Here is a 27,106-nt window from a genome sequence, read left to right as displayed (position 1 = left end):
GTTTGTCAATTCGATTAATATCTAAATGAAAATCAATGGAAAAGTTCTCAATTTATCAGTAAGATGCTGACAGTTCACTCCATCCCTTGGGATCTTGCCATTCAGTGTGGATTTCATTCCTCCTCATATTTTTCTGGCTCCGAACTCTCAATTTTTTCTGTTTATGACTCAATCGGTTGTATTGTTTTTTGTCGGCTGTTTTGCAGGAATGATCAGAAAAAGGTTGTGACTCATCGGGGCCAAATTCTAACTCCTTTAGTAATCTAAGGACCCACATATACTGGCTTTGATGCCATTGAAACAGAAAATATTCTAAATAAAGGCTTAAGATGACCTATTTACGCGAATACAGTCCTGTTGCAAAACATGTCTCAGGGTTAGTTTTGTTCTACTTAAAGCACGTGACTGTAATATCTTTGTTTCTTCTCTCCTGTCAGTGTGCTGTTTGTCTGATGCGGTCAGGCTGCCATGGCTCTGGTCCAGGCACTCCCTGTGAGTGACCATCCCAATCCAGGTCTTGACCTCCACCAGTGCCGGCCACTGTCACCCCACTCCCCCTCGGACCCTTGCTCCGGTCCTTGTGGGGCCTGCAGCGCCGACGCAGCCATGGGTTCAGTCAGCAGTCTCATATCAGGCAGGACGTATCAAGAGAGGCACTGCAGGGCTGGCAGCGAATTCGCCAACAAACCACGTCGCTCCACGCCGGCCACCAGCTGCTTCCGGCTGCAGGACAAAAGCCTCCGCAGCGGGAGCTCCCTGGAGCAGCTGCTGGTCAACAGCAACCACACACAGCCTCAAACCCAGGTTCTCCCTCCGCCACTGCCCACCAAAAAGCATCCGCGACCTGGAAACTCTGCCTGTGCAGGTGGGGGTGGAATGGCTGCTGGAGCAGCCGGAGGTGGAACCAACGCAAACTTTGGATACGTAAGCGAAGAGGCGGTTCTCGGAGACTGGAACGACAACCTGGTGCTGACCGTCGCCAGTCCCTGCAGCGACCCGGAGGACCAAAAGGACAGCGGGACTGTGAACGGCAACATCGGCGGGCCTCCTCCCAAACTCGTCCCCGTGTCTGGACAGCTGGAGAAGGTGAGGAGATGATGAGATATTTGGATTCAACAAAGGTCAAACTGTTTAGTTTTTATTTTTTTAAAAATCTGTTGAAAGGAAATTTGAACAAATTAAACTGAATGAAATATGTGTTGCTTAATGTATTTAGTAACCAACCTTAAAAATATAATACTGCACTGTGCTTCAAAAATAAGTTGTTTTTTTTTTCTTTTCTTTTCTCTTTTCATCTAAAAAATACTCCACTTTTGACTTATCTGCAGATTTCTGGTGTTTCCACTTGATCTTTATTAGACTGCTGACAGACAATGTTCTTGGAGACCTGCTATTAATACCATCATTTTTCAGACTTTGCAGAATATGAAACATAATGCCAGAGGATATCTTTGATGGTCAATAACTTATAAAGAGGGGCCAATAATGGTCTTAAATTTCCTCCATCCATACACACTGTCCCACTGTGAAATGGTGGAGTCCAAACTCATGGAATAGACATTTACAGCATTTTCAGAGTGATAAACACCAACCAGACCTAAAGTATTTCAGATTGTATTAAAAGTACTTTTTTTTTTTTTTTTTTTTACAGAACTGTTGTAGAAACAGCACTGCTATAATCACAATGGCTAATGGTTATCAGGTTATGTTTAACTACGGAGCCAGGAATTTCTTGATCAATTAGAGTATTGTCATTATTACTCCGTGCCTATGTCCGAGTTTAACATAGAGAAATCAAGAATAAATACAATAAGTAAATACATTTTTAAAGAAATATCATATTTACAATCTAACACATACATAAACAAGAAGATAACTGAAAAGGTTAATTGAAAATCATTATTTTCTTTAAGTGGAAAACTGTCATTTCTTGATTCCATTCACTTAAAATATTCTGTTGAGACATTTATTTCAGTATTTGTTTTTGGTTATGACAGTTTTGATCTACCGCATGTCAGAACATCTTAGACTGTTACTAAGAGGAACACCGCAGTGTGTTGTTAAGATGGTTTTATTTTTGTCCAGACGCATTTAAAGCAAAGCGATTATATGCAAAGTGACCGATTACTGAACCGGAAATCTTTATTTGACTATCAGCACGACACTAAATCCCTCTCTGTACTGTAAGCACTGAGACCTCTGTCCTTTTAAAGGACAACGTTACAGCTCAGTTACAGCTCGGGATTACGTGATCGGACACTTAATGTTTTTTTTTTTTTTTTCAATCTGATTTCGCCTATCTTTAGATTCTATTCATAAGAAAGTCTGAAGTTATTTAATTAGCTCATTTCCATCGATCCGTTGAGCCAGACCAGCTCAGATGGATCAGTTGACTCACCTTGCAGACGCTTTACGATCGGTGTCAGAAATCACTTACGTCTATCGACGTATCTAATGAACCTGAAGGAACATCATTAAAAAATGCTTACAGAACAGAAGAAGCTTTCTGTGTCATCTCTACTGGACCTTCACTCTCTTACTTCTTTGACCTTTAATCAAATGTCCTCTCTTCTTACTCCATCTACTTATTTACGTTCGATAAGAATGTCAGTATAGTGAAGTCTGTAGGTAGGCTATTCTGACGGCGGTGCCAGGTCAGAATATACAGCAGTGCCTATAAGTATACTCATTAAAATTTTCCATATCACATTATTGCTACAGCTTTTATGTTTGTGTTGTGTAGTGCTATTTATTTCATCTAGATTTTCTGTAATGTAATAAGTAATCGTTCTTAAGTAGAAAAACAGGAAAAGGTGGGGTTAATTTTTGTTTTTGCATAAGTAATAAGTATGCATAAGTAAAGTAGTGCAGATGAGCTTTTTGTAAGTCATAAATGATCAATTGTTTTATTTTCTTCCCTTTCAGAACATGGAGAAAGTCTTGATTCGTCCCACGGCTTTCAAACCTGTCGTCCCCAAGAACCGTCACTCGGTGCAGTACCTGTCTCCGCGGCCAGGAGGCAGCAGTCTGTCCGAGAGCCAGGCCAGCCTGAACGTCCTGTTGCCCCTCGCCGCCCCCAACGGCACGAGCAGCACAAACGGCAACATTTGCAGCTCCAGCTCCGAGGGGAAAACCAACTCGTGCGGAGGCCGTAACGCTCGCAGCAGCCAGTCCTGCTCCATGTCCGACTCGGGGAGGAACTCCCTCTCCAGCCTCCCCACTCACAGCAGCACGGGCTACAGTTTGGCCCCCAGCGAGGGATCCAGCTCGGGGTCTGGTTCCGGGGGCTCGGTGGAGCCGGTGTCGGCTCTGGTTCGCAACACTTCAGGGGGAAGCGGCGGCCACGGTCACAGCAATTCGGACAGCGGACGATCCTCCTTCAGCAAAAGCACAGGCTCGGGGTCGCTGAGCGGGCGCGGGCAGCCCCTCTCCGACAGCGGGTCCTGTGGGCACTCGCCGCCGCCTGTGGAGGGATACGAAGTGGTGGTGAAGGAGCTGGAGGAGAAGCTGAGGGAGCGAGACCTGGAGCTCCAACAGCTCCGGGAAAACCTGGACGAGAACGAGGCGGCCATCTGCCAGGTGGGGCGTCGCCATCCCCGTCGCACGAACAAAATTCGTTTAAAATGTCCAATAAAGCCTTTTATGTCGACGCCGGTTCAGAAAACCATCTCACTCGTGCCTTTTTGCGTTGGAAGGTGTATGAAGAGAAGCAGCGACGGTGTGAGAGAGAGATGGAGGAGTTGAGGCAGAGCTGTGCAGTCAAGATGAAACAGACGTCTCAGAAAGCTCAGAGAGCACAGCAGGTGCTGCAGTTACAGGTAAGTGAGACACAGAAACATTTTACGTCTTATGCAGCGCTTTGCAAAGCTACTCATTCCCCTTTTAGACTTTTCACGTTTTGTCACATTACAACCACAAACCTGAATGTATTTTATTAGGATTCTGTTTGCTCACCGATGATCTCTAACGACTTCAAAGACGCGGAGGATTGTACATTTTGAAGTTCTGCAACTGAATTGTGTTTTCTAAACTTCAATAGTCTACAAAATATGCTCTTTGAAAAAAATGTCAGCCTTAAGTAACCTGACTACGTTGTCTTTTTGTCTCAGGGATTATAAACGTCATGTGAAAATTTGACCTTCGTATCCAACCTGCGTGTCTGCTCGTTCCCAGGTATTCCAGCTGCAGCAGGAGAAAAAGAAGCTGCAGGAGGATTTCTCATCCCTGCTGCAGGACAGAGAAACACTAGAAAGAAAGTGTGCCACCATCCAGAGGGAGCAGACGCAGCTGGGGCCCCGTCTGGAGGAGACGAAGTGGGAGGTGAGTCAGAATGTGACTTTGGAAAGGTCAGATTCTGAATCGCAGTGACTCTGAGTTCACTAGGAAACCTTTGCTGTATGTCTCTCTTTTTTGTTGGTATAAGGCTTTTGTTGCTGTTCATCAGGTTTGTCAGAAGTCGGGAGAGATCTCGCTCCTGAAGCAGCAGCTGAAAGAAATCCAGTCTGAGCTCACCCAGAAAGCGGGCGACATTGTGGTGCTCAAGGCCCAGCTCAGGGAAGCTCGCTCCGAGCTGCAAGCGAGCCAGGGCCGAACCCAAGAGGCCCAGACGGCCCTGCGGACGCGATCCCTGGAGCTGGAGGTCTGCGAGAACGAACTCCAAAGACGCAAGAGCGAAGCCGAGCTGCTGCGTGAAAAGGTCAGCCGTCTCGAGGACGAATCGGGTCGGATCCGCGACACGCTGTCCAATCACAGCGGGAACGCGCCCAAGAAGGGGCTCGGCGTGAGCCTGTCGTTTCAACAGGGAAGAGTTGTGATGGGAAGGGGAGGCCCCAGCCCCTGCATGTACCGTGATGGAGAGGACGGTTACCTGGTGTGGGGCGGAGAGAGCGACGAAGCCAAGGCTCAGAGGCAGAATGCAGAAACGCTAATGGGACTCAGACAGCAGGTACTTCTTTTTTGGCAATTCTTTGTGGCACAGAGAACAAAAATAGATGTAAAAAAAAGTGGAATTTTAATGAATATTTTAGCAAACTGCCTTTTGGATACAATTCAGTTTATTTTTAGAGCAAATAGGTCAAATTCTTAAAAAAAAAAAACATATGATCACATCACAGGGTTTCCCGCAGAAAACTTGTTAAACCCGGTGCTCATGGCGCTACGACTGCCGTCCAGCCACCCGCTGTGTTTTTGAGTTAGAAAATGTTTAAAGTTGACAGGAAATTTGTAAGTATCATTTCATAGTTATGCATTTTTGGAAGATTAATACCTAAACACCAACTATTAAGTCAATCATTAAAAAACCAACTAATAAATTAACAATGCTAAGCCTGGCAGGGGCACAAGTAAAGCCTGGTGGCCCGCCAGGCTTATAATACACTGAGGGAAACCCTGTATCAATCCCTAATAATTCAGTTATACATACACATTTTAATTTACACATGACAATACAACACTCCTCAGCCTCAATGCTTTTGCTGACAAAGCAAAGCCTAAATAAACTATTTTTTTGTTTGTTTTGTAAATCTGTGCCTGTGCACCAACCACACGTTTCAGCACTGAAACACAAAATAGATAATTATTTTTTTTTCCAGGTGGATCGACTGAAAGCCGAGCTCATGTATGAGAGAAGAACTGGCGAGGAGCAGCGGTCACGATTTGAGGAAGAGAGGAGGGTCTGGCACGAGGAGAAAGAGAAAGTATTAAAAAAAAACTTAATTTAAATGAAAATCTGTTTCTTTTCTTTGTTTTACATTGTTCGTTGCTTCCTCACATATTTTATTTACACCCAGGTAATCCGCTACCAAAAGCAGCTGCAGCAGAACTACATCCAGATGTATCGCCGCAACCGTGATCTGGAGCGCGTGATGAGGGAGCTGAGTCTGGAGCTGGAGAACAGGGACATGGAGGACTACGAGGTCCGCAGCGGCAGCAACGACATCCACTTTGAGGAAATCACTGCCACTGAGATCTAGACACACACCCCCACGCACACGCACGCAATCCAGTGAAATGTGCACACACACAACATGAAGAAAACTCACTAAAGTTTCCTGAAGATGCAAACCAAACACTGAACTGTGGACCAAATGCTGTACTAGCTTCAATGTGGTGTTACATGGAGCGCAGACCGAGCTCTGAACACTGTTAAAAAGGGAACATCTCCCAAAGGTGCATTTGTTAGTCCATGATACGCCTCACTAATTCATCTCCTGGCATCTCCTGCAGTGTTTCTATTAGGTTTTTACCTCTACAAAGCCAGCACAAAGACTGCATTCTTTCTGAGACCAAAAGCATTGATTAGCCTGTCATTCTCAGAATATCTTCAAATCAGGGTATTTAAATTAAACAGGAACCTAAAGCAAAAAAAAAATATATATATATATTAAATATTCCCTACAAAAAAATCTCATGATCATGCACTTAAGCTTCTTGGCTGCTTGCAATATAAAACACCTAGCCACCAGCATGTACAGTATATTCAGGCGTCAACACAGCAGCTCAGTTAGCAGTGACCAATCTAAACGACGGCGCCGCAGAAAAAAATAAAAAAATCTTCACAGCATTGACAGTTTAGATTCCTCATTTACCACCAACCTGTAAATAAGTTAGAAGACATGTTGTTGTAATTTAGGCATTTTGGCTGCAGTTTGTGTTATTACAGCACATGTGTGGTGATCAGAGTTTTCAGAGAGAAGCAACATAATAACTCAACTCTGCTCAGCTCACCGAGAGAAACGTTGGCATGATTTTTACCCAAGATTTCCAGTATTCTTTTTGTATGGGATTATTCTGAAAAGTGATACCAACTAAGCTCGACTTTGATGTTTGAGCTCACAGTTTATTTACTTGTGGACATCTCACTCTGTTGCTCCCCACCAAGACTCCAGGATCCAATAAAAGCTAGTTTTTCACTTTGAACTCATGTTTTTTAGTCATACTGTGCCTCATAAAACTGGTTCAGACGATGCAGCGAGCCCGTATTTAGCTCGGGGGAAGAGGTGAAGTATGGCAGATATCAGCGGGGTTTATAAAGATTTCTCTTTTTTTTTCTTTGTTTTTCTCCCAGTTCCAACTTTCTGCTTCATTGTTAGCTATTTTTATCTATCTCAGCTATTAGCACCAGGGTGAAACCAAATCCAAACCAGTATCAAAAGTGCAGGATTGCAATCTTGTGCGGCATCAAAGATTTACTACATGCCTGTAGTTTCTGTTTTGGATTTCTTTCTTTTCTCTGCGACTCCCACAGTGCAGGTCAAGAGTTTACACACACTCATTATCGGTGTGAATGTCACGCTAACTTAGTTCTTTTAATGATTATTCGTTTAAACCGTTCTCTTTTTCAGGATTAAATAGTTTAAGCAAAAAACAATGCCTTAGGAAGAAAATATAATAATTGGTTCTGCAAATTTAAATTAATGTTTTGTTTAATCTGCACAGGTTCAAAGTTATACATAGACATTCAAATATGTATATACTTCCCTACTAATATTTAGATAAATGTCCCTTAGTGAGCTCCACTTCACTCCTGTTTTTTTTTGTTTTTTTTTGTAATGACCAACAGGCTTTTGGCATAATTCTGGTTGGAGATATGATTACTGTCAATATAATTATAATTTATTTAATTTGGATTGTTTCCTCACTTATCAGCTTTTAAAGCCTCGTATATACACTTTCAGTAGAGTTGTGTTCTGGGTTTTATTGTTTCCCTATGTTTTATTATTCCTAAACCAGTTTTGTTGTGTTTTCGGGGATTGTAGTGACCAATAATTATAATAGTGATCGATAACTTAACAGCTGCCAATGACACAACACATTTTTTTTCGCTTCTAAATGTAATCAAGCCATTAATGTAACAGCTGGTGAATAACAAAGGTTATTGTTCTAACATTTTAGGAAATTATTTTAAATATATATTAATAATATGCATAATATTATAATAGGGCTGTATTTCTTATGAATATTTTTTTACTCACCAGATGGGTGTATAAGTTGGCATAATAGTCACATTCATTTTTCAAGAAAGCACAATCTGCAGCACTCTTACCGAATGAAGGTCATGAGATTCTATTTGAGGATTATCTACAGAAAAATATTTATGTAGAATATAATTTGCTTAGCTGTATAGATTTATATATTAACATATAAAGGAATATTAAATTAATTACTGTGAAATGCATTTAGCTCTCTTATTGGAATGCACTAAATCTCAAGAAATGAAAACTCTGTGAACTGTGTAAATCTTATTTACACAGTTCTTACATTTTCCAATAAGGTAATAACTAATTACATTGTTGACAAAACATTATCTTTTGGCTTTTTTACATTTTGAAAACATTCCATTATTTGCTCACCTTGAGGAACGTTTTATAAGACGGGACAAAGACTGAGCTGTTTGATCACAATCACAAAAGGCGTGAATTGAATTTCCAAAGTTTGACCCAGAAGGACATTGATCCTGAACTTAAATCAGAACTGATTTTGGAATGGATCAACCAGTGTAACATTTAAACTTATCTTACAAAAACATATCTTGTTTTTGTAAGATTTATGGAAGCGATTATCATAAAAATCATCCCACCACACCAAAAATAATGTTTTCAATGAATCAGTGACACAGTAAAACTTTCATGCTCATGATGAGTGTATGTAAACTTCAGCACTGTTTTAGTTTCCTAGATATCAGTACTAGTGAAGCCCCCCCCCAAAAAAAAACATGTTTAAAAGTTATTTGTGTTCCTGATACTTGGCTTAATTATTTTCACTGAATGCTAAAGAAGATGGAAGCGGCGCATTCGCAGGTCTTTGTTTGCGGGTCTTTGTTTGCAGGCCCTTTCGGAAGAAGCCGGCTCAGGTGAAGTGAGGGTTTGCAGAGGTGTTTGCTCCTGCAGCGTTCAAAGCCAGCAGGCTTTTTCATGGAGCGTGGAAACATTCTCACAGTAAATGCAGGGCTGTGTGTGACACTGAGCATAGAGATATAGGGCTGCTGAGAACTTTTATTTTGCAAAGAGTCTATATTAAGGAATAATATAGTATTGATACATGGGAATCTTATATAATGGAGGAAAAGTTGTATATTTTTTATATATATGTAGCACCTGGATATATTTTGCTGTAATACTGGTGTGGATTGATGTCGATCTTATGCCAATGTTCCAGTTGATGGATGAGTTGCAAACGGAAGCTATCTGCAGAGAGAACGCGTGCACCTAATACTGTAATGCATGACAAGTTAATGTTTACATTATATAATCTGTGTTGAAAAATCTTGCATTCTGATGAGCGAGCTTGCTGAAAAGCAGGGCATGAAACCGAAGGGAGTTTTCTTTTTATGCGTTTCTGCTCATCTTTGCCTTTTTTCCCTCACTACTCTGAGCTGTCCTTAAGTTGATTTCCAGTGTCATTCTAGTCACGACCTCCCTTTTGCGTTTTGTCACGCCATTTGCTTAGAAGACAAATGAGATTGTTGTTATTTTGAAAGATGGACTTGTGATTGCAAGCCTAGAACGTTTTATTTTAGTCATATTTCAGTACGTTGCACGTTATCGCCACTTTCATTGGGGATCATGGAATAGTCTAGAGCATTAAGCACTGCGTATACATTCCTATGGGAAGTAGCTCAGTTCTGCCACATTCACTGTAACTAGACGTAGACTGTTAATCAGCACATCTGCACAGCAACAAGCACAGGATGCTTCTGACTCGCACGCTTAGATGTTTTCTCATATCTCGGCTTCAAAGTAACATGACTATCTTCTGTGTAAATATGTAAAACACCAAGCAGTATAACAGAGTGTCAATGTCTTTTATTTAGACAAAATATCTATTTCCAATGTAGCCACTGTGACTAGACCAAAGCAACGTAACATTTCTCTTTGTTTTTTGGAGTTTGGTTTTTTTGTTGTTTTTACCTTCTTTTTTTTGCATTTTTCATCCTTTTGAGAGCATTCTTTTTGTATTTCTACTTTCTGTGTGTTGTCATTAATTCATAAAGTATGTAGCTGTTTGTGTATATTTTTATGTGTACAATACATGTACAAATTACAGTGTTTTTAATTAAAGAGCAAGTGGTCACACCGTAAAAATGACTGGAGTAATTGTTTTTGTTACCTGGAAAACAAACAAAACGCATAAAGCGTCCTAAATATGCCTTAAAGTCTGCCGTATAGTTGTGCTTGAGGTTTTTCCAACCCTCTTAAATGTTATTTTGTGTTGGCACAAAAAAAACAACAACTATATGTTGTTGAGAAATATGATCTAATATTACAGACTTCCTGTGCAGTCTTAATGGGTATCAGTGTTAGTAGTTCAAACATTACATTCACTTACAGTACCCCTAGTGGTGCTTTATTTCTTTATTTCTGTAAAGGATGTGTTTAAAAAAAAAATCTATGGTTTAAGGTCAGAGAAATATTGAAAATGTAGTTTTAAAAACTACTTCTGTATTTTGTAGCAACTCAAAAACATTGACACGCGAGTTACATCCTTACATTTCTACCACATCTGCGGTCATAAAGCCTTCACCTCAGAACCGCTTATGAGTAATACTTTATCAGTGTGTTTTCCTCCCACTGCTGCCCTTCCACAGAAATAAGGCACTATGCACAGCTCATCTTCCTGCTCTTATCTGAGCTCCCTTGCTGTGATTTAAACCATACCACCAGCGTCCAAGTCCTGCTTTCCCCCTGCGATGTGATTTCCTTCTTCTTTACATGCCTGCATAAGCTTTGACCAAAGCGAGCTGTAATTAAGCCTCTAAAGTGGCGGATTGCTTCAGAGCACAAAAATTTCTGCCAAAACAGGAAAAAAAAAATGCATAAAAATACAGAGTAGAACATTTTTAATTATCCCAGACATCCACTAAAATCAAACTCTCAGTTTTGACATAATACAGGACTTTAATCTGGATATGAATCTATAAGTCTCATAACACAAGCCGGGATAATCTCCGTCTGGTGTTTTTTTTTTTTTTTTTTTTTTTTTTTGCTGCTGGGCTGAGGAGAGTAAAGTGTAGTCCACTGTCAGACAGTGCTGAGGTCACGGATAGGCCTGTTGGAACAGTGGCACAGTCAACCAAGAGCATCAGCGTGAATCAAATAATCTCATCATAAACCATACTTTATAAAAAAAAATAAAAAAAAACATCTATAGCGAATGCATTTAGTAAAATGTTACAAAAGTCACACATGTTGGACTTCGTCTCACATGTCGATGTGGCAAAAAAAAGGGTTTCTAACAAACTTTACTACAATCTGCTCGATTCACTTTGTTTCCGTCAGGAGTTGCAGGTTTCGCTGTCTTTTATGCTTCGGCAGCAGTCTGCTGGCGAGGCGCGCAGCGTCTTACTCAGCAGGTCTCACAGCTCCGGGGGGAGCAGGGGGACCTTTGGGACCTTGACCATGAAAACCATCGGGTCTTTGGCCTTGTTGCTGAAGGCACGGCGGATGACGTCCACAGCGTGCTGATGAGTCACTCCCTGCAGACTCTCGCCGTCGACGGACATCAGCTCGTACCCTGCCTGTAAATGCACAACCATGATATTTTAAGAGCGTTTAAAGAAGTCTCTTGATTTTTTTTCTCCTAACTCTATAGAAGTCTGTATTCTCCAAAAAAAAAAACAACTTCAGACAAAATAATTAATGGCAAAGAAACTCTAGGGACTCTCTGTATGTCGAAATGTTCACACCATGACTGCATGTATATTTTAAAGATTCCCCTTCAGCACAAGGTCAGTGAAAGAAAACAACAATCCCCAAACACCTGCACATGCACACACGATTAGAGAGCATTTGTAGTTTTCTGCAGGATGTGAGGAGACGGCTGCAAATCTTCTGAGCCCTGAGCAGAGGAACTTCCTCTGATGTCAACGGTGTTTGCTGAGGATGCACCTGCCTCGCGCTCACTGCCTCGGCGAAGGCTAGCGACGGCGTTACACAAAAGCACACGAGGACAAAGGCTATTGTTACGAGCAATTAGATCTGTTTTCGCTTTCCCTTTTCGATTTATTAGATGCCTATCTAATCGCATCAACTCTGTATATGTATCTAAGGTTTATGTAAGCTATTACATCTGTTCTGCCCTAATTTGATCCCTGCCACAAACCACAGTCTGTGATGTTCACTAGCTCTCCATGAAAAGATTTAGCTAAATTTAACCAATAGAGCTTAAAAATCCTTTCTCCAGTTTTTTTTTCAAACTATTTTTTTTTATCTGAATTACACTGATCACATTTTAATCTTCCCCATCCTCTTTAGAGCTGGATGAGATCTCCTCTTTTAACAGACAGAGGACAACACATACCATAGCTTGCCAAAAATGCTGCATGTTTTCCCTGAAATGGCTCTTTAGATTCTCCACTGTGGCTCTTAAAAGCTGTTAGAGTTGAGCAATGTTTTTAATGAAAAGAAAAAAAGCTTTCACTGTTTTTCCAAAGACACTTCTATGTAACATATGCATCACATGTCCACACAAAATGACACTAATATTGTAAGGAATATTCTGCTTGTGTGTGTGTGTGTTTTTTTTTTTTATTAAGTAATTTTCAAAAATAAAAGGAATGTCCGGAAATGTATCAAACCTAAACACAAAACTTTTTTTTTTTCTCATGTGATGTAAAAATCTAAACAGATATCCTATGATGGTTGTGAAAAAAAGTTAGTTCGTTTTGAAGAAACGCGTTTTTTGCAGCACAGCTGATGTAAGATTAGGATGCAGCTGTTCGGCCATGGAAAGCCTTTCCGTTAAGATTTCCACACATTCTTTTGGACCTAATGTGAAGGTTTGGATGTCTGTGCATGTTGCTGTCATTCCCATTTTATATAACAGTTGTCTGTGGAACATTTAGTTAGGAGTTGGGATTATATTTAGGCGCCCTGCTAGACATTACTGAGCTCCTGAAAGTGACCCATTGGTCTGCATACATATCAACTGGTCACAGGACTAATTGAAATACCTAAATGTGTTGATTTATATGGCTGAATGATTACTTTTGGAAATGTAGTGTGTGCTGGCTCAATCACACGAAGCAACATTACACGTGCTAACCCTGTACTACACAAGTGTTACTTCCTTTTCCAGAGAGGAAGGAGGCAGGATTGAACCATGTGGCTAATAATAGAACTAGTTGACTTGCCAAGCTGTGAGGTGTGAGGTGGAAAAAACAGATAATATGGAGCATGGAGACTTTTATCTCTGTCAGGACCAAGTAGCCAACAAGCTGTCTGTTTTTAGTGATGGCTAATAAAAAAAGGGATGGCAGTCACTGAAACATTCTGTTGGTTAACAAGCTTGTGTATAATATTACTCAAAAGTTGTTGGCATACTTTGGGCTTCTTTAAATCCATATTAAGCTGGTTGACTGTTTTGGTGAATAAAATTTAAACTATATTTCTTACAAGCAGTCATATTTAAATTAAGGTTTACAGCCACTTCCAGCTTTTAGCACAGCAGACATTTCAAGAATGGAAAGGTTTCGCTCTTGCTATGGATTCACGTTCATGCTCTCATATAAAGAGGCAGCACTATAAACAGTCCTTTATAGTTTTTGTTATAGGAAACGCCTTCCCATGCTCCAACTCTCTCATGTTTAGTTTCTTCACGTGCATGCTAAGTGACCTTTAGTGAAAGACTTGGTGTATCAGGTGGTTAAAGGGAGTCTGACCAAGATCATCAGCCACTATTAAGCAACTGTGCAGGCAATATATTACCAATACATTAGCAGAGCAGCAACCATGTTCCTCATTAATAATAGAGACGATGCGCTACCTGAGATGGCTCTCCACTCATCTTCTCCTCACTGCACACTTTTAACATCAGCTAATACCTCCTTCAGCTCGAAGCCACAGAGCAGAGATCTGATAACACGCTTGAGTCATGATGGACGACTGACGTGTTAAAAATGGGGTTAATATCTGTGTAATATCTGGTGGGAAGGTGGAAAATATGTTAACTACTTTGCAAATGTTTCTTCGGGTCTGCGTCAAGAGGGATGAAAATCTAGCTTTTGAAGTCAGAGCAAAGAATACAATTAAAATAAAATATTGGTAAAATAATATGCTAGTAGATGCCCACCTTCAGAGCCTCATTTGTAGATGCAGCTCCTCCTGGAAATATTTTCTCAATCTTTATTACAGGCTGGATCTTAGACTCAATACCCCCAGAGATGCTAATGCCTGTAGAAATACACACATAAATTAATAAAAAAAAAAAAAAAAAGTAGGATAATACCAGACTTTTTGTAAATTGGTGAATGTGACCTTTGGCTCTGACACGCAACCATCCATCAATGGACGGGACCAGATAAGATTTAAAACACCAGATTCATTTCCATAGCTCTGTCCCAGCTTTTTTTATTTCTGTCGCAAAACAGCTTAATTTTTTTCAATATCTTTGATGAACCCTTGAGATAAATATTTGAATGCTGTGGTGTTAAATTCAATTTATTTGCAGTTTTTCTTTAGGAATATTTCACATTGCACCCATTAAATTCTCTTCTTGATCATGACCGATTAAAACTCCTGATCAGATCCAACTCTGAGTGACCTCCTGCAGAAACATTTTATTTATTAGAGTTACATAATCACATCTACGCACAGCAGACTACGAGTAGATTATAGAAAGTTATACTTTGGATATAAAACGTCGCACGGCAGACAGTAACTTTTTGTACCCAAAAAGACAATGTGAACCACATGAGCACAAAGAAGACAAAAGGCAAAAATAACCAGCAGCTCTTTTAGAGTCATTCTCCTTTTGTTTGTTTGTGTGTTTTATTTCTGATTTTGTAGGTTTCATCTTTTCTGTGCTCCCTTGTTGACTTATTTCTTCATCACTTTCGGTTGTCATTGTGCTTCTGTGGTTCTTTTGCACTTTTTTGCTTCGGTAATACTGTTTCTTCATCTTCTTAAAGAGTTTTTTTTTTCTTATTAGGTAACCATGAGGCCTTTTCTCACCATAATTGCTTTTAAGTTTTGCCTTCTTCTTCCCAGCCACATGAACCAAGCTTATCCAAGTTAAATGTCTTCTTCAGATACCGGCACTGCAATTGTCTTCACATGAATCTATCATAAGTTGTTCTTACCTAGCGATTGCTTGGCCTTGGAGATGGTCAGTGTCGTGATTTCATACTCCTCAGCTGGTAGAGTTCCTCTTCTTTCTTGACCATTTTGAAAGTGTCCGTTTACCTGCGGGCCACTCCCTCGGCCCGTGGAGGGGCTTCTCTCTCTCTGGGGATCAAACACATCAGCTAGAGGGGTTCTCCCTCTCCGCTGTGAGGGAACCCGCACACTGACCTCAGTGTAGCCGTCCTCCCTGCTCTGCCTGCCGTATTTGCTGTCAGGACTCCCCTCCCTCCTCCCTCTGCCATGGCTGCTCCGCACAGGTGATCTCCCACGCTCAGGAGCAGCGTCTCCACGGTCTGACACAGACAGCAAGGACGCCTGGTCGTACCTCGGCGTCCCGTTCTCTCTCCTGTTCGGGGAGCGGTGAGGTTGACGTCTGGGCTGGGTGTTGTGAGGAGACCCAGAGAGGAGGAAACTATGACTGGGGCTCGGGGTGCGTGAGCGTGCGGCGGAAGACGCATAGTTATCGACGGGCACATCCAGCAGAGGGGTGAAGGCACGGGAGGGTGGCAGGTGACCTGTTTGTTGGCTGGCCAGACGCAGTCTCTCAAAGTCCTCGATCAGCTGACGCTCCTGGTGTGTGTCGTGAAGTGGCTGGAGGTGAAATCCACCTCTGTAGTCTGGGAAAGCAGAATCACAGGAAAAATGGTTCTCCGTCTGCTCCGTTTCTCCTAAAAACTTTGAAGTATGCATAAAAGTTTTAGATATTTGCCACAAAAAGGAAATATGTTCATCAACAATGGCTACTACCCAGTCTGTCTCACTTTGGGAGTGCATCAGAATTATATTTTTGACCCTCACCTGTTTCAGGTGTATTTGCTACCACTAGGTCAATATTGAGAAAACTATGTCCTTCCATTGTTTCAGAAAAAATGCATTGATCTACTTATGCGTATATTATTCAATTGGTTTACATCGATTACAAACGTCACATTTTGTGTTTTAATGTTTACTCGTCTTTTACTCATAACTCTCATGCTGGAGCCAAGTTTCCTTTCAATCAGCCAGATACAACAGCTCTTTAAGGAATACAATCGCTCTTTTTTTTCCACTAAAGACTAATTTGCACAGTTTGATTTGTAGATGTATCTGTTTTAGAAATGCAAAATGAAGTTGAATCAACACCATTTTTTTTTTGATAGATGAGGTCCAGTAGGAGCATAACTGTATGCACAGTTGTTTTCTGTTTGATTGTAAAACACCATTCATATTTAGCGAAATATGACCTTTTCATGTAGCTTTTTCCAGTTTTACACAATAAATATGAAATAATCTGGAGAAAGAAAAAAAAACATGTCTTTAAAGTATGTGCCATATTCATGAAGAATGAAAGAATATCAGTCAAAAGTCAGAAAGAGAAAGACTACAAACAAAGAGGACAAGAGTGAAATAGCTCACACACCTGGGATTGGGGTGATGAGGTGACGCCGAGGAGTTCCACTGCGAGGTGACCGAAGAGCCGGCGAGCGTACTGGAATAAATAAGCAAAAAATTATTCATATTTCCTAGCTATATCATAGACGTTTTCTACATTGAGAGTTTTCTTTCACCTGCAAAAGCAGCACACTATATTTAGGAAGTGACTACAATAAAACTGAGAGGTTTTTAGATCATTCTTGCTTACTAGAGCGACTCTTGAGGATGTCATACGCTTCCAGCTCAAACGGCATCACCAGGCTGTCAAAACAACCCAACTCAGTCGTGGGTATCAGCATTCTGCAGAAGACAGTATCACAGCTTGTCAGCCAATATTGTTTTAGCACAGAGTCTGATGCACCGCGGATGAGAAAGGATGGCAGCTTACCTTATTTCTCTGAGCAAAAGCAGCTTCTCTGGCCGATCCAAGATTGCCAGCAGGGGGCGCACCAAATCCTCAATCACGTTGTCAGACAAAAACTGCAAGAAAGAGAAAAAAAAAGCAAAAAAAAAAGCAAAGGACAATTATTGATTTAACTCAAAAAGATTCCAGAAAATGACTAAGATTTAAAACATATTGTAGGAGACATTCAGCAAATTTAGGTAGATTTTGTCTCAAAATTTTTTACAGCAACAATGGGCCAAGTAAGCAAAGAAAAAACACAACCAAGTTGTGGTTGCTGTTTTGTTTTATTTTCTTCTTCTCATCCAGGAGTGCCCTTACAGTCCACACCGCGTAGTTTTGGGTCTTTAATCGGTTTGTTAAGAGGTATGTCACTGTCACAGATGCTTATTCGACGGTAATTCAACAGGCCAAATCCATCTTTTGTTCCAGCCGCTGCCAGACACGTCTGTCGCTGAAGAACAACCTCTGACAAAGGGACTAACACCACACACTCCAGCTCACAAAGGGAACAGCTGATGTTACAGGTAAATCTCTAAGAGCCAAAAACACACAAAAGAGGTTGTTAATGGGTAATTCTAGCCGAGCAGCTCACCCGCCGACAATGTCTCATCACTGCGGCAACCTCGTCTGGACCGAGCAATTTCTTTGACATGTCTTCCACATGCTGCAGCGTCTCATGATGGGGCAGCGGGCTGCCGGCGCGGGATTCCCTCGGGGAAGTAAAGAGCTGGAATGGACGACTTCGCTCTTTTTCTAGGGATGGAGTTTAATGGTCAAGGTTTTTTTTTTAAATTTTGTCCCAAGTAGGAAATAAGGTGCCACACATCAAAGATCATCAATTCACAAAACACCACCCTGCTGCCATTTACACAGATGCATCCCAGTAAATTGGAACGTCTTCTCCAATGAGGCCCATCTCACCTCTTAAATGTAACTTCTGAAAACAACAACCTTTAAGTAGTTATTGAATATATTTTACATTAACCTTACATTTCTCTAGGTGTTTTATTGGCCTGGTGTAATGTTATAATCTCTAAGAAATTATATGTGTTTTCATAAGCTGTATGCAGAAAATGATCAAAATTAACAGATATACAGGCTTAAAGACATGTGCCTGTGTGTAATTAATCTCCGTGTGTTTCAGTGAGTTGAGTTACTGAAATAAATTACTTTTCTAATAATATTCAAATTTACTGATTTGCCCCTGTAAAGGTACACATGCTGCACTGAAATCTTGTCGGTTACCTAATCGGGCTAACAAAAAAAGAATTACGCAACAATAGCGTATCGAGCAAAATGTGAACATCTGCAGACAGCATTAAAAATCAAGCAGTGACATTCAAAGACTCGGGGGGAAATAAAGCTAGAGCAACTTGTCATGTACCTATAATTGGCTCAAAACTCTTACTTTATGACATGTTTAGTTCTCAAGATTAAGAAAAAAAATTGAAAACTGTCCTTGAAAATGTTGCTCTTTTTCCCACAATGAAAACCTGAGACGAAAGAGGCTGTGACATCATGCTCACCGTTAGGATGATGAGACGGAGACCTCGAGCGACTCTTGTCTTTATGGTCTTTCTTGAAGAAAAGGTTGACGAAGGTTTTGGAGCGCTGCAGGTTTGTTTTACCGTCTGCTGAGTCTTTCTGCTTCTGTTGCCCTTTTTTCTTCTTCTCTAGATGTGAAAGAGGGATAAAAGTGTTTTTGTTTAATCACTTACATCATTGTTGCTGATCTGTTCCATTCTGCAACAATGGCTCTCATCTCATTTATAGGTATTAACTCCAACTTTAAGGTATTCTGCTTGCCGTATTGTGAATATTTTTACTAGCCTTTGTGCAGATTCACTACGTTTATGTTTATTGCAGTCAGCTTCTCTGTTCAGTGCGGTAAATCTGCCTCTGTGATCAGGAACACAGTTGTACTGATAAATTGCAGTAACACCAACTTGAATTTATTATTCCGTAAAATGTTCCTTGGTGCATAACAAGCATCTCTTTGCTTCCAGCATCCAGCAGCCCCTGGAGGGACAGGTGGGTTGGATGAATTAAAAGGGATAGGCTAATAACTCAACTAAGCCTGCAAAGCTTGTATGGGCATTTCGCCATAGCGTTGTTCTTGTTCAAAGGTACAGAGATCGAGTACAGTGGCCAGTGATTAATTTGAGTCTGGATAACCTACGGGCTCCTGGACAAATTCTGCTAGGAGTGTAAATCAGTCACATTAATCACACTTTGCTCCTGAAATGAAAGCGGGACTCAAGATGTTGGAGGGGATCTTAATCATCAGTCATAAAACCTGGATTTCACCTGATCAGATGTGTCATCAGTCTAAACAGGCTGGTTCTACCATTACAATTAAGACATATTTCAGAGAATAACTTTAAGTTATCGTTGTGTTAATTTTCAGTAGTGCTGTGGCCCATAAGTCAGCTCACTGTCCTGCATATGAAAAATTATTCACTTGTTTGTTTCTTGTTCTTTTTCTCTGTGCATCTTCCCATTGCTCTCCAAGCTGTTGCCAGTAAGACAATCTGTCAAACTGTAGAAAAAAGCTGAAACATTTCCATGCTCTCGTGTATTATGTGTTTAGTTTCAGTGGATTGTTAAATATTCACCAAAAACTCTGGAGAACCCCATAAAGATCTAAAAGTCCAGTTTTCCTCTGGAAGTGTGCTGATCTCACCTGACACAGTGATGTGGCTCTGTGAACGTCGGATTGGCTTTCGTGGTTTGCTCAGGGCCATCAGGGCTTCTGTTTTAGGCGACTGTTTTTCAGCGTCCCTCTCCCCGGCCGACGGTGTCCTCACTCGGCCCCGTCCCAACTCTTTGGCCCCTCCCACGTCCCTCGGCCCCTCGCCTTTCCCACGTATGACCGTGTCCTTCAGCAGCATAGTTTCCCCTACGGTCCGACTGGTTTCTGTGCCAACCAGCCGGTCAGGGTCCATCCTGTTAGGAGGAGAGTGGTCCATGAAGTCCGAGGCTGGGGGGTCAGTCTGTATGGCGGTGTCTGCTGTCCGCTCTGCGCCGCGTTGACGTCGGGACCGATCTTCTGTGCAGATGGCCACGTCCACCATCTCTGAGCGAAAAACCGGAGGGAAAAGGACCTGAGAGAGACCGCTGAGGGAGCTGACAGGCGTGCTGGAGGACAGCGAGGACACAGAGGAGTTGGAGTCTGAACCCTGAGAGAACAGTGCGGGGCCACCGTTGGCTACTGTGGAAAACAATCCATAATTACAAGGATCCCAGATTAGCGCATTGAAGGTTGGAGTATCTCAGTTGTTTGTTCTCATCAAGCTACATGTGGCGTCATTCCCACTTCATTTGAGGTCTGCTTTGTCTGAGTCACAACCTTATATCCACATGATCCTGTAAGCCTTTTAAAACAACACGGAGTTAAGATAAAGGTTAAAAAAGTGACCCTGCATCTTAAAGCAGATGTCAGATTGTGATACGTTCCAGATCACTGAGCTGCCAAGAAATGTGAATAAAATAAAGGGCAATCTTGCTACACATGGCTAACCTAAAGGGACATGTAAAAGCATCTTTACATCTTTCATATTATAAACACAAACTTGAGATTCCCATGTAAATCTGACTACACTTTATACATTTGGCTTTATAACAGAAGTCATTGTTGACAGGAAATCACAAAAACGTACACTCTTCAGAATGTAATTTGTCTTCCTTTCTCTTCCACTTCTCAACCATCCTCAAAACTTTTGAGTTGATCTTTCACGTAAAAATAAAAAATAATAATTCAAGGTGAATGAATCATTTTGCAAGGCAGCAGAATCCAAGAGGGCGCTTCGCAAACAAACGTGGGAAAATAAAAAATGAAGTATCTTATCAAATATTCATGATATTGTTCAGGCCAGGCCACACTCTGGACATAAACATTGAAGTCAGTATTTTTTTCCCAAAAACAACCTAGAGTCATACTCAGTAAATTAGAATCCCAATGTCCCAATGAGGCTCATTTGTCAGAATAAAAATACCTTTCGAACTTTAAAAAAAGACTCATCTTGGAAAATCCACTCACATTTATCAAGCCAGCCATACTCTGCCACCATCTCCTTGTATGCAGGGTATCTCCCAACTTCCTGTGAAAGATATTTACATAAATAAGCAAAAAATGTTAGAAATCTCAGTGCCTCTGAAGTGTGCTGTTCTTGATGACACACACTAGAAACCCAAAGCTTTTGGATTAGCCAAGATGTAGTTGTTTTAATTTTTTTCAGCAATTTTTTATTTTTTTTTTTTTTGTATCAAAATGTCCGTTTCTGTTTGAGAAATCACCTGTTTTGTCTCCACAATGCACAGGGAAAAGTCAAAACAGTCACGGCATATCTCCATATGAGCCCTCTTATGCCCAGGTGTGAAACAGTTTAATATTTAAACTTAATCCTCTCCTATGCCTGCCTCTGATCTACAGCTCCAATAAAAGATAATAGGAAGCCATAAAATTAGGTTTTCTGTTGATTATAACCTGATCCCAGGCGGCCTTTGAATAATGAAAGTCGTCCCTGGATGTTTTTCACACATGCAACCTGAGATCAGGGCAGTAAAATGAGCTAAGAGGACGCGCATATGCATGTCGGCGCGCGCTGCGCGACACATGCCCGTCCGTTTGCACACATGCACATGATTCCGTCATCCAAAAATGACACAGGTTAAGTGGTGTGGCCTTACACACGGGCACACACAAAACCAGACACTTATGGGGAACCATAGGGCTGCGGGCCAGCCGTCTGCTCTGCTGCGGAGGCTCAACGAGAGGCGACTGCGTTTTACTGCTAATATTTAGCACGTGTATGCACTCAAACACTCAAAGGCTCAGTCAGCTGTTACTTTTTAACAAGAATTATTTAGATAAAATAGCATATACTGTAGGAATGTGGTGGTAAAAAAAAAACAAAAAAACAACTAAAATCATACTTTAACAACGTTTTTGGATATTTTAGGGTTTAAACAACTGCTGCGTTTGGACACGCGGACTTCCTGACAGTTGTGTTGAGATGTTGCTTTAATATTTTCAATATATTTATTCAGTGAGTCATTACTTTGTTGTTTAGTTAGTAGTTATAACTTTGGCAACACTAAGAAGTCTAAAACAGAAACAATTTAGTCTGTCTTGATGTCAGAGAGCGAGGGAAAAGCAGTTCTGAAGTGTCAACATGAATATAATAATGTGGACGCTTTTGTCTCACCCTGATGGTCAACATGACGTGAGTGTGGCTCTTCAGGACCTCCACTGCATTGCTGTGGGTGATGTCCTCAAAGCTCACCCCATTTGCTGCAAGGATTTGATCTCCCATTTTGATGCCGTGCTGTTCTGCAAGCCCACCTGGGTCCAATCTGGAGAAAGAAAGCATAAAAGTAAAAGCTAAGAAATATACGAATAAGCAAACTGTAGCACTTACACTGAGGATAAATTATTAATTAAGTGTAAATTGAGACAGTTGTGTGCGGTTTTTTTTTTTCTTTTTTTTTTTGCAAGTGGGTCATGGTTGGTTTGATGTAATACCAAAAGCAATCTAAAAAATAATCCAGCAATTCAGAATATGTCAGCGAATTACGTCCAGCTGTAAAGATATGATTAATTTTTGGTTTTTGAAGTTCATACTTTGAGACATAAATGCCAAGTCCAAACTCTTTGCCGCCTCTGATGTTGAAGCCCAGACAGTAGTCGTCTGATGTGGTGAAGAGGTGGACGATCCGGCGGAGAGCGCCGTCTGAGCTGGCCTCTGACGGCGTGCGACCGTTCTCCTCCACCACCATCCTTCTGTGGATTAGATCCACCCTACGCACACATACGCAAAAGATGTGCACCGCTTTGCTCTCGATGCACCAAACTCACGTCCGTCAGTATCAGTTAATCAAAAAGCCATAAAGGTCACAGCAGTAATCCATCCACTGCTGCCACATGAAACCCAGATACAGTGTATCCCAAAAGAGAGATAACCAGTGTAAGCTCCAGACAAGTAATAAGCTTCACATAAAAGACCCACACAAAAGCTCAAACGTGCTATTACCAAGGGAGACGGATGAAGGGACTCACAAAACCATTCATACATCTTGAACTTTTTTGTCATTTAGCGCATTAAGACAAACAGAAAGTAGAGCATAACTGAAGAACATGTAACGTTTTTTTTTTGTAAAGTTTTGCAAAGTAAAAATCTACATGGTGGGATCTGCAACTGCATAATATTTTTGCAAACAGGTCAGAAACATCCAGCTTGGTCTCATCTGAACGGAGCACCTTGTTCCCTCTGTTTGCTGCGTCTGTATTGCTATGAGTTAACATTGAAGTGAGCTTTTTTTATGTCTTTCTTACGTCAAAAAACGTCACTCTACGCTTCTGTGAAGGTCAGATTTGTAATAGGCACTAATAGTCCTGTAAAGAAATTCTCCCATAAGCTGTAGATCTCTTCAGCTTCTCCAGATTTGTGAGGCATTCACAGAACAGATGTATTTAAACTGAGATTGAATCAGTCACAGACTCTCTCTCTGTACAAATTAGGAGGCTTCTGAAGCCATTTGTTTTCAGTAAGTATTATAATATAGAGGGAAGAATACACAAGTAAGGTGGACTTTTCAGATTTTTGTTTGACAAAGTTCTTTTTTCCCCACCAGCTAACAGGCCTGCGCTACTTCACACTGCTTTATTCAAAATCCCAGTAAATACACGGAAGTTTGTGGTTTTCAGGTGACAAAAATAAAAAAAATAAAAAAATCAAAGTACAGCATACGGACGCATACAAAAATAAACGCGCAAATGCGGTATGTAACGACTAGTCTCCGTGTTACGGTGTAGTGTAGCTCGGTGGTCTAACCATGTGGTCTTCTCCTTGGAGTAGCGGATGCTGGGGATCTTTCCTACACGCCTCACCACCATCCTCAGCCTGTTGTTTCCTGTCAGGACCTTCACAGCGCTGCTCATGGTGATGCTCTCCAGGCTGACTCCGTTCACCTCCATCAGCTTATCCCCCACGGTGAGCCCAGCCTGTGCTGCAGACACGTATAAAACTCAGCATGATAAACAAGAGCAAATGTCACATGCAAACAAAACACCTCAACTTGATGTAAATACAAAGGGAAAAAAAAAAAAAAAAAAAAGCAGACACATTAAATCCATACCTGCTGTGCTGTCATCCTCCACCTTACTGACAAATATACCGAGGCCATGTTCGGATCCCCCACGGACACTAAAGCCAAGACGCCCGTCTGGGCTCTTATTGACTGTCACTGTATGAATATCTTCACTGTCGTCTCCTCCTGCAAACAACGTCAACACGAATCTGACGTATGAGTTTTTACAGTCAGACCGCCAACTGTTGTTAAAACCCTACACAGTTAAAGTTAAAAATAAGATAAAGAGTATAATGAGATCTTGGCGTAGTAGGACAGTACGGTGCATCTTGGAATCGATCTCAGCTGAACAGTGAAAAACTGGGATCTGAAACCTGATTTCTGTGTCAGTTGCAAGAAAAGGGAAAAATTAGCCTAACTGTGGCACTGAATGTTACTAACAAACGACAATAAAAACAACTTTTATTTAAAAATTAAGCACTTTTCCCAGAAAAATTCAATAACACAAGTATGTTTTCCTCTCTAAATAATGGTTCATGACCACTATGCCCCGTTATTTCATTGTTTTGTGTGACTGAGAAGTAAGAAAACATATTTGCTATGATTTACAGTCATAAAAGTTTGGGAAAGCAAGTAAAATGTAATCTATATGTACCAGAAATAAGAATATAATAAGTAAAACTGTAAGCACTAACTATTATTTGACAACTTCTTTAAAAAAAAAAACAAAAAAAAAGTGCAGCAACTATCAATTCATTGTTGATGCTTAAAACTTATATGTGACTGTGGATATTTTAAATTGATGTATTTACAAACCGTTTTTATTCTTAAAGAGTAAAAAAAAAAAAGGCTGTAAATTTATTAGATATGCATCGATCAGGCTTTTTCTTAGATGATACAATTTTTTGGTTTTCTTTAAACCTTCTGCCTGTTAATCTCCATTTAGACGTTCAATTTCAAACCCATTTGTTTTCTTTCTAAGACGTGAAAAAACGGCGCTGCACTTTCTTTGAAGCGGATTGTATTTTAGACTAAATTTAACAGAAGAATTACAAGATTGTCCCAATTATTATTATTATTTTTTTAATCAAAGCATGCCTTTATCTGATTCTAATTCTAGAACACAAATTATGGGACTTCTTAATTCTAATGCATTTGATGAGTAACTTCAACTCTATCATCTTTAGTACTGAGTTACTCTGACTCAAACTATTCTAAATCAGACATGACTAATCCATAGGCTTCCAGCCCCACAAATAGTGCTAAAGTAATCAGTTACCAAGTTTAGAGCTCACCATCCGCAGGTGCATTGATGAGAATGACCCTGCCCATAGGAGAGGAGGACCTGTGTCTGTGGCGCTGCTGTTTCTTCAGCATGTAGCGCATGGTGCTTTGGGATCCCCCACCTTGGCCTCCATTGCTGAAGTGGGGGTGCCCGCCTCCATTTGTCATCTCGCTCCAGGCAGGATGGTGAAATGAGCCAGCCATCGGGTAGGCCTGGAAAAACTTTTCTCCGTCATCCAGGCACCGGAATATCTCGTTTCGCCTGTCGGGAGGAGGAGGTGCAGCCTTGGGCTTGTGGGGGAAAAGGTGGAGAGGGGCAGCAGCGGTGGTGGAAAAGTGGAGTGGCTTCCAACCACAGATCCAAACTCCTCAACTGAACTCTGAAAGTGGCTGCGGCTGAAGTTGGCAACTTCTACCAGACTCCAAGTATGAGTTAGAAAAAGTGGAAACCAAGCACATACTCAGAACCGAACGAAAGTCTGACAAATACATAACCTTCCATCCTACAAGTTGAAAATGGTGGGAGAAAAAAAGTCACTCAAAATAAACTGTAAACTCCAGGAAGGGATCCAAATGTTTCCAGGAAAATAGAATAAAAAATTCTGTAAACCTGTTCTGATTCCATCTTATTTCTGATTCTAGAGCCTGTTAGCCAGAGAAGCAGAGCCTGTCTGTAGAGAAGTCGGCTGTGCCCAGCAATTCCTGGTCATGTTTAATTAAATGGATGCCTGTGAACCTGAAGAGGGGTGGAGGGGAAAGCCTATAATGAAAAAAAGTGATCTTAGAAACTGTAGATGTATATAAGTGGAAGGACATTTTGCAGTGGAAGAAAATTCTACAGAACCATCCTAACATGCAATCAAATTTCATGTTTACTCAACTCCTGTTTTTGTATTTATTCAGCACCATGGACAGTGACTCAGAGGTGGTGCACAAACACAAACGTATATGGCTTCCTATTAATATCAATCTCTTTACCACAGCGCGTCATACTGTTAAACTTCAGCTTCGGTCTAAAGTTATCCCCACTGGGGCGTGAGAAAACAATAACATGATCAAAACAATGAACAGAGCATGACAGTTTTACCTGCTGTGTCCGTGTTGTGCTGCAGGAGGTCGGACAGGCTCTCAGTGGTCCGCCTCAGTGACGCATTAGCGGACTCCTCCGGAGAATTAGTGCCACCTCATTTGTTCTGCAGGTGACCATTATTGTCTTAAGAGGTGTAAGCTCTTTACATAAGCCTCTCCAGCGGTGCGGTCATTATTAAGTCGCCTGCTTTAGTTGCACATACATTCAAGTAACTTTTACAAATGTCCAATTAGACTCCAAGTAAACCTTGCTATTAATGTAAATTTTGAGAGTCATTTTTTTTTCCTTAGGGCAAAAGACTGATATACTGTGTGTTTTAACTTTCAGAAAGATGGATAAACATCTCCACCTAGTGGCCAACTTTGTAATTTCATTATTTGTAAAATATTTTCTTAAGTGTCAAATAAATAATAATACATATGGAGTTATTCATGCTGGTTATTATCATTGTATATATATTTTTTAGATTTTGTGTGCTTGACAAAAGCCAAAAATTAAAGAAAACAAAAAGTATGTTTTATATATTCTTCCAGTATATATTAACTTTTGTGCGAGCAAATCAGATTAACTGAGCTTCATTATTACACTTACAAAAGCTTGGAATAAAATACTTTCAGAAAAGCTATGTAGGGTTTCAACCAATCACGTATGTCATTTCCTCACACGCCCACATGCAGCTAAGCCCGCCCTCGGCGTGTCACAACA

General features: G+C 40.9%; 2 protein-coding genes across 4 annotated transcripts in view; one reads left to right on the top strand and one right to left on the bottom strand.

Annotated features, from left to right (window-relative positions):
• lzts2a (leucine zipper, putative tumor suppressor 2a) overlaps nt 1–8,696 on the top strand; it is a 42,996-nt gene extending 34,300 nt beyond the window's left edge. For 2 of the 3 annotated variants that reach the window (XM_007566219.2, XM_007566220.2), the window contains 7 exons: nt 438–1,086; nt 2,926–3,579; nt 3,696–3,818; nt 4,174–4,320; nt 4,445–4,945; nt 5,592–5,696; nt 5,790–8,696. In XM_007566219.2, coding sequence (XP_007566281.1) covers nt 469–1,086; nt 2,926–3,579; nt 3,696–3,818; nt 4,174–4,320; nt 4,445–4,945; nt 5,592–5,696; nt 5,790–5,972 — 2,331 coding nt within the window. In that variant the 5' untranslated portion in view covers nt 438–468 and the 3' untranslated portion in view covers nt 5,973–8,696. The remainder of the gene's footprint in view (nt 1–437; nt 1,087–2,925; nt 3,580–3,695; nt 3,819–4,173; nt 4,321–4,444; nt 4,946–5,591; nt 5,697–5,789) is intronic. The other variant, XM_016678720.1, reaches the window with a different exon arrangement.
• Nucleotides 8,650–26,632, bottom strand: pdzd7a (PDZ domain containing 7a). Its single transcript, XM_007566244.2, has 16 exons — nt 26,399–26,632; nt 25,323–26,047; nt 24,076–24,213; nt 23,772–23,946; nt 22,562–22,738; nt 22,146–22,293; nt 20,978–21,038; nt 19,622–20,149; nt 18,465–18,611; nt 17,531–17,691; nt 16,921–17,012; nt 16,741–16,832; nt 16,519–16,587; nt 15,077–15,736; nt 14,068–14,168; nt 8,650–11,515 (listed from the first exon to the last, which is right to left on the bottom strand). The coding sequence occupies exons 2-16, from the start codon at nt 25,513–25,515 to the stop codon at nt 11,354–11,356; spliced, it is 2,904 nt and encodes a 967-aa protein (XP_007566306.1). The 5' UTR covers nt 25,516–26,047; nt 26,399–26,632; the 3' UTR covers nt 8,650–11,353.
• Nucleotides 26,633–27,106: the final 474 nt, after the last annotated feature.

This window comes from Poecilia formosa, unplaced genomic scaffold, assembly GCF_000485575.1.
Source record: "Poecilia formosa unplaced genomic scaffold, Poecilia_formosa-5.1.2 Scaffold188, whole genome shotgun sequence".
Lineage (NCBI taxonomy): Eukaryota > Metazoa > Chordata > Actinopteri > Cyprinodontiformes > Poeciliidae > Poecilia > Poecilia formosa.
Note: the sequence above shows the minus strand (reverse complement) of the source record. Positions and strands in the feature narration are given on the sequence as shown.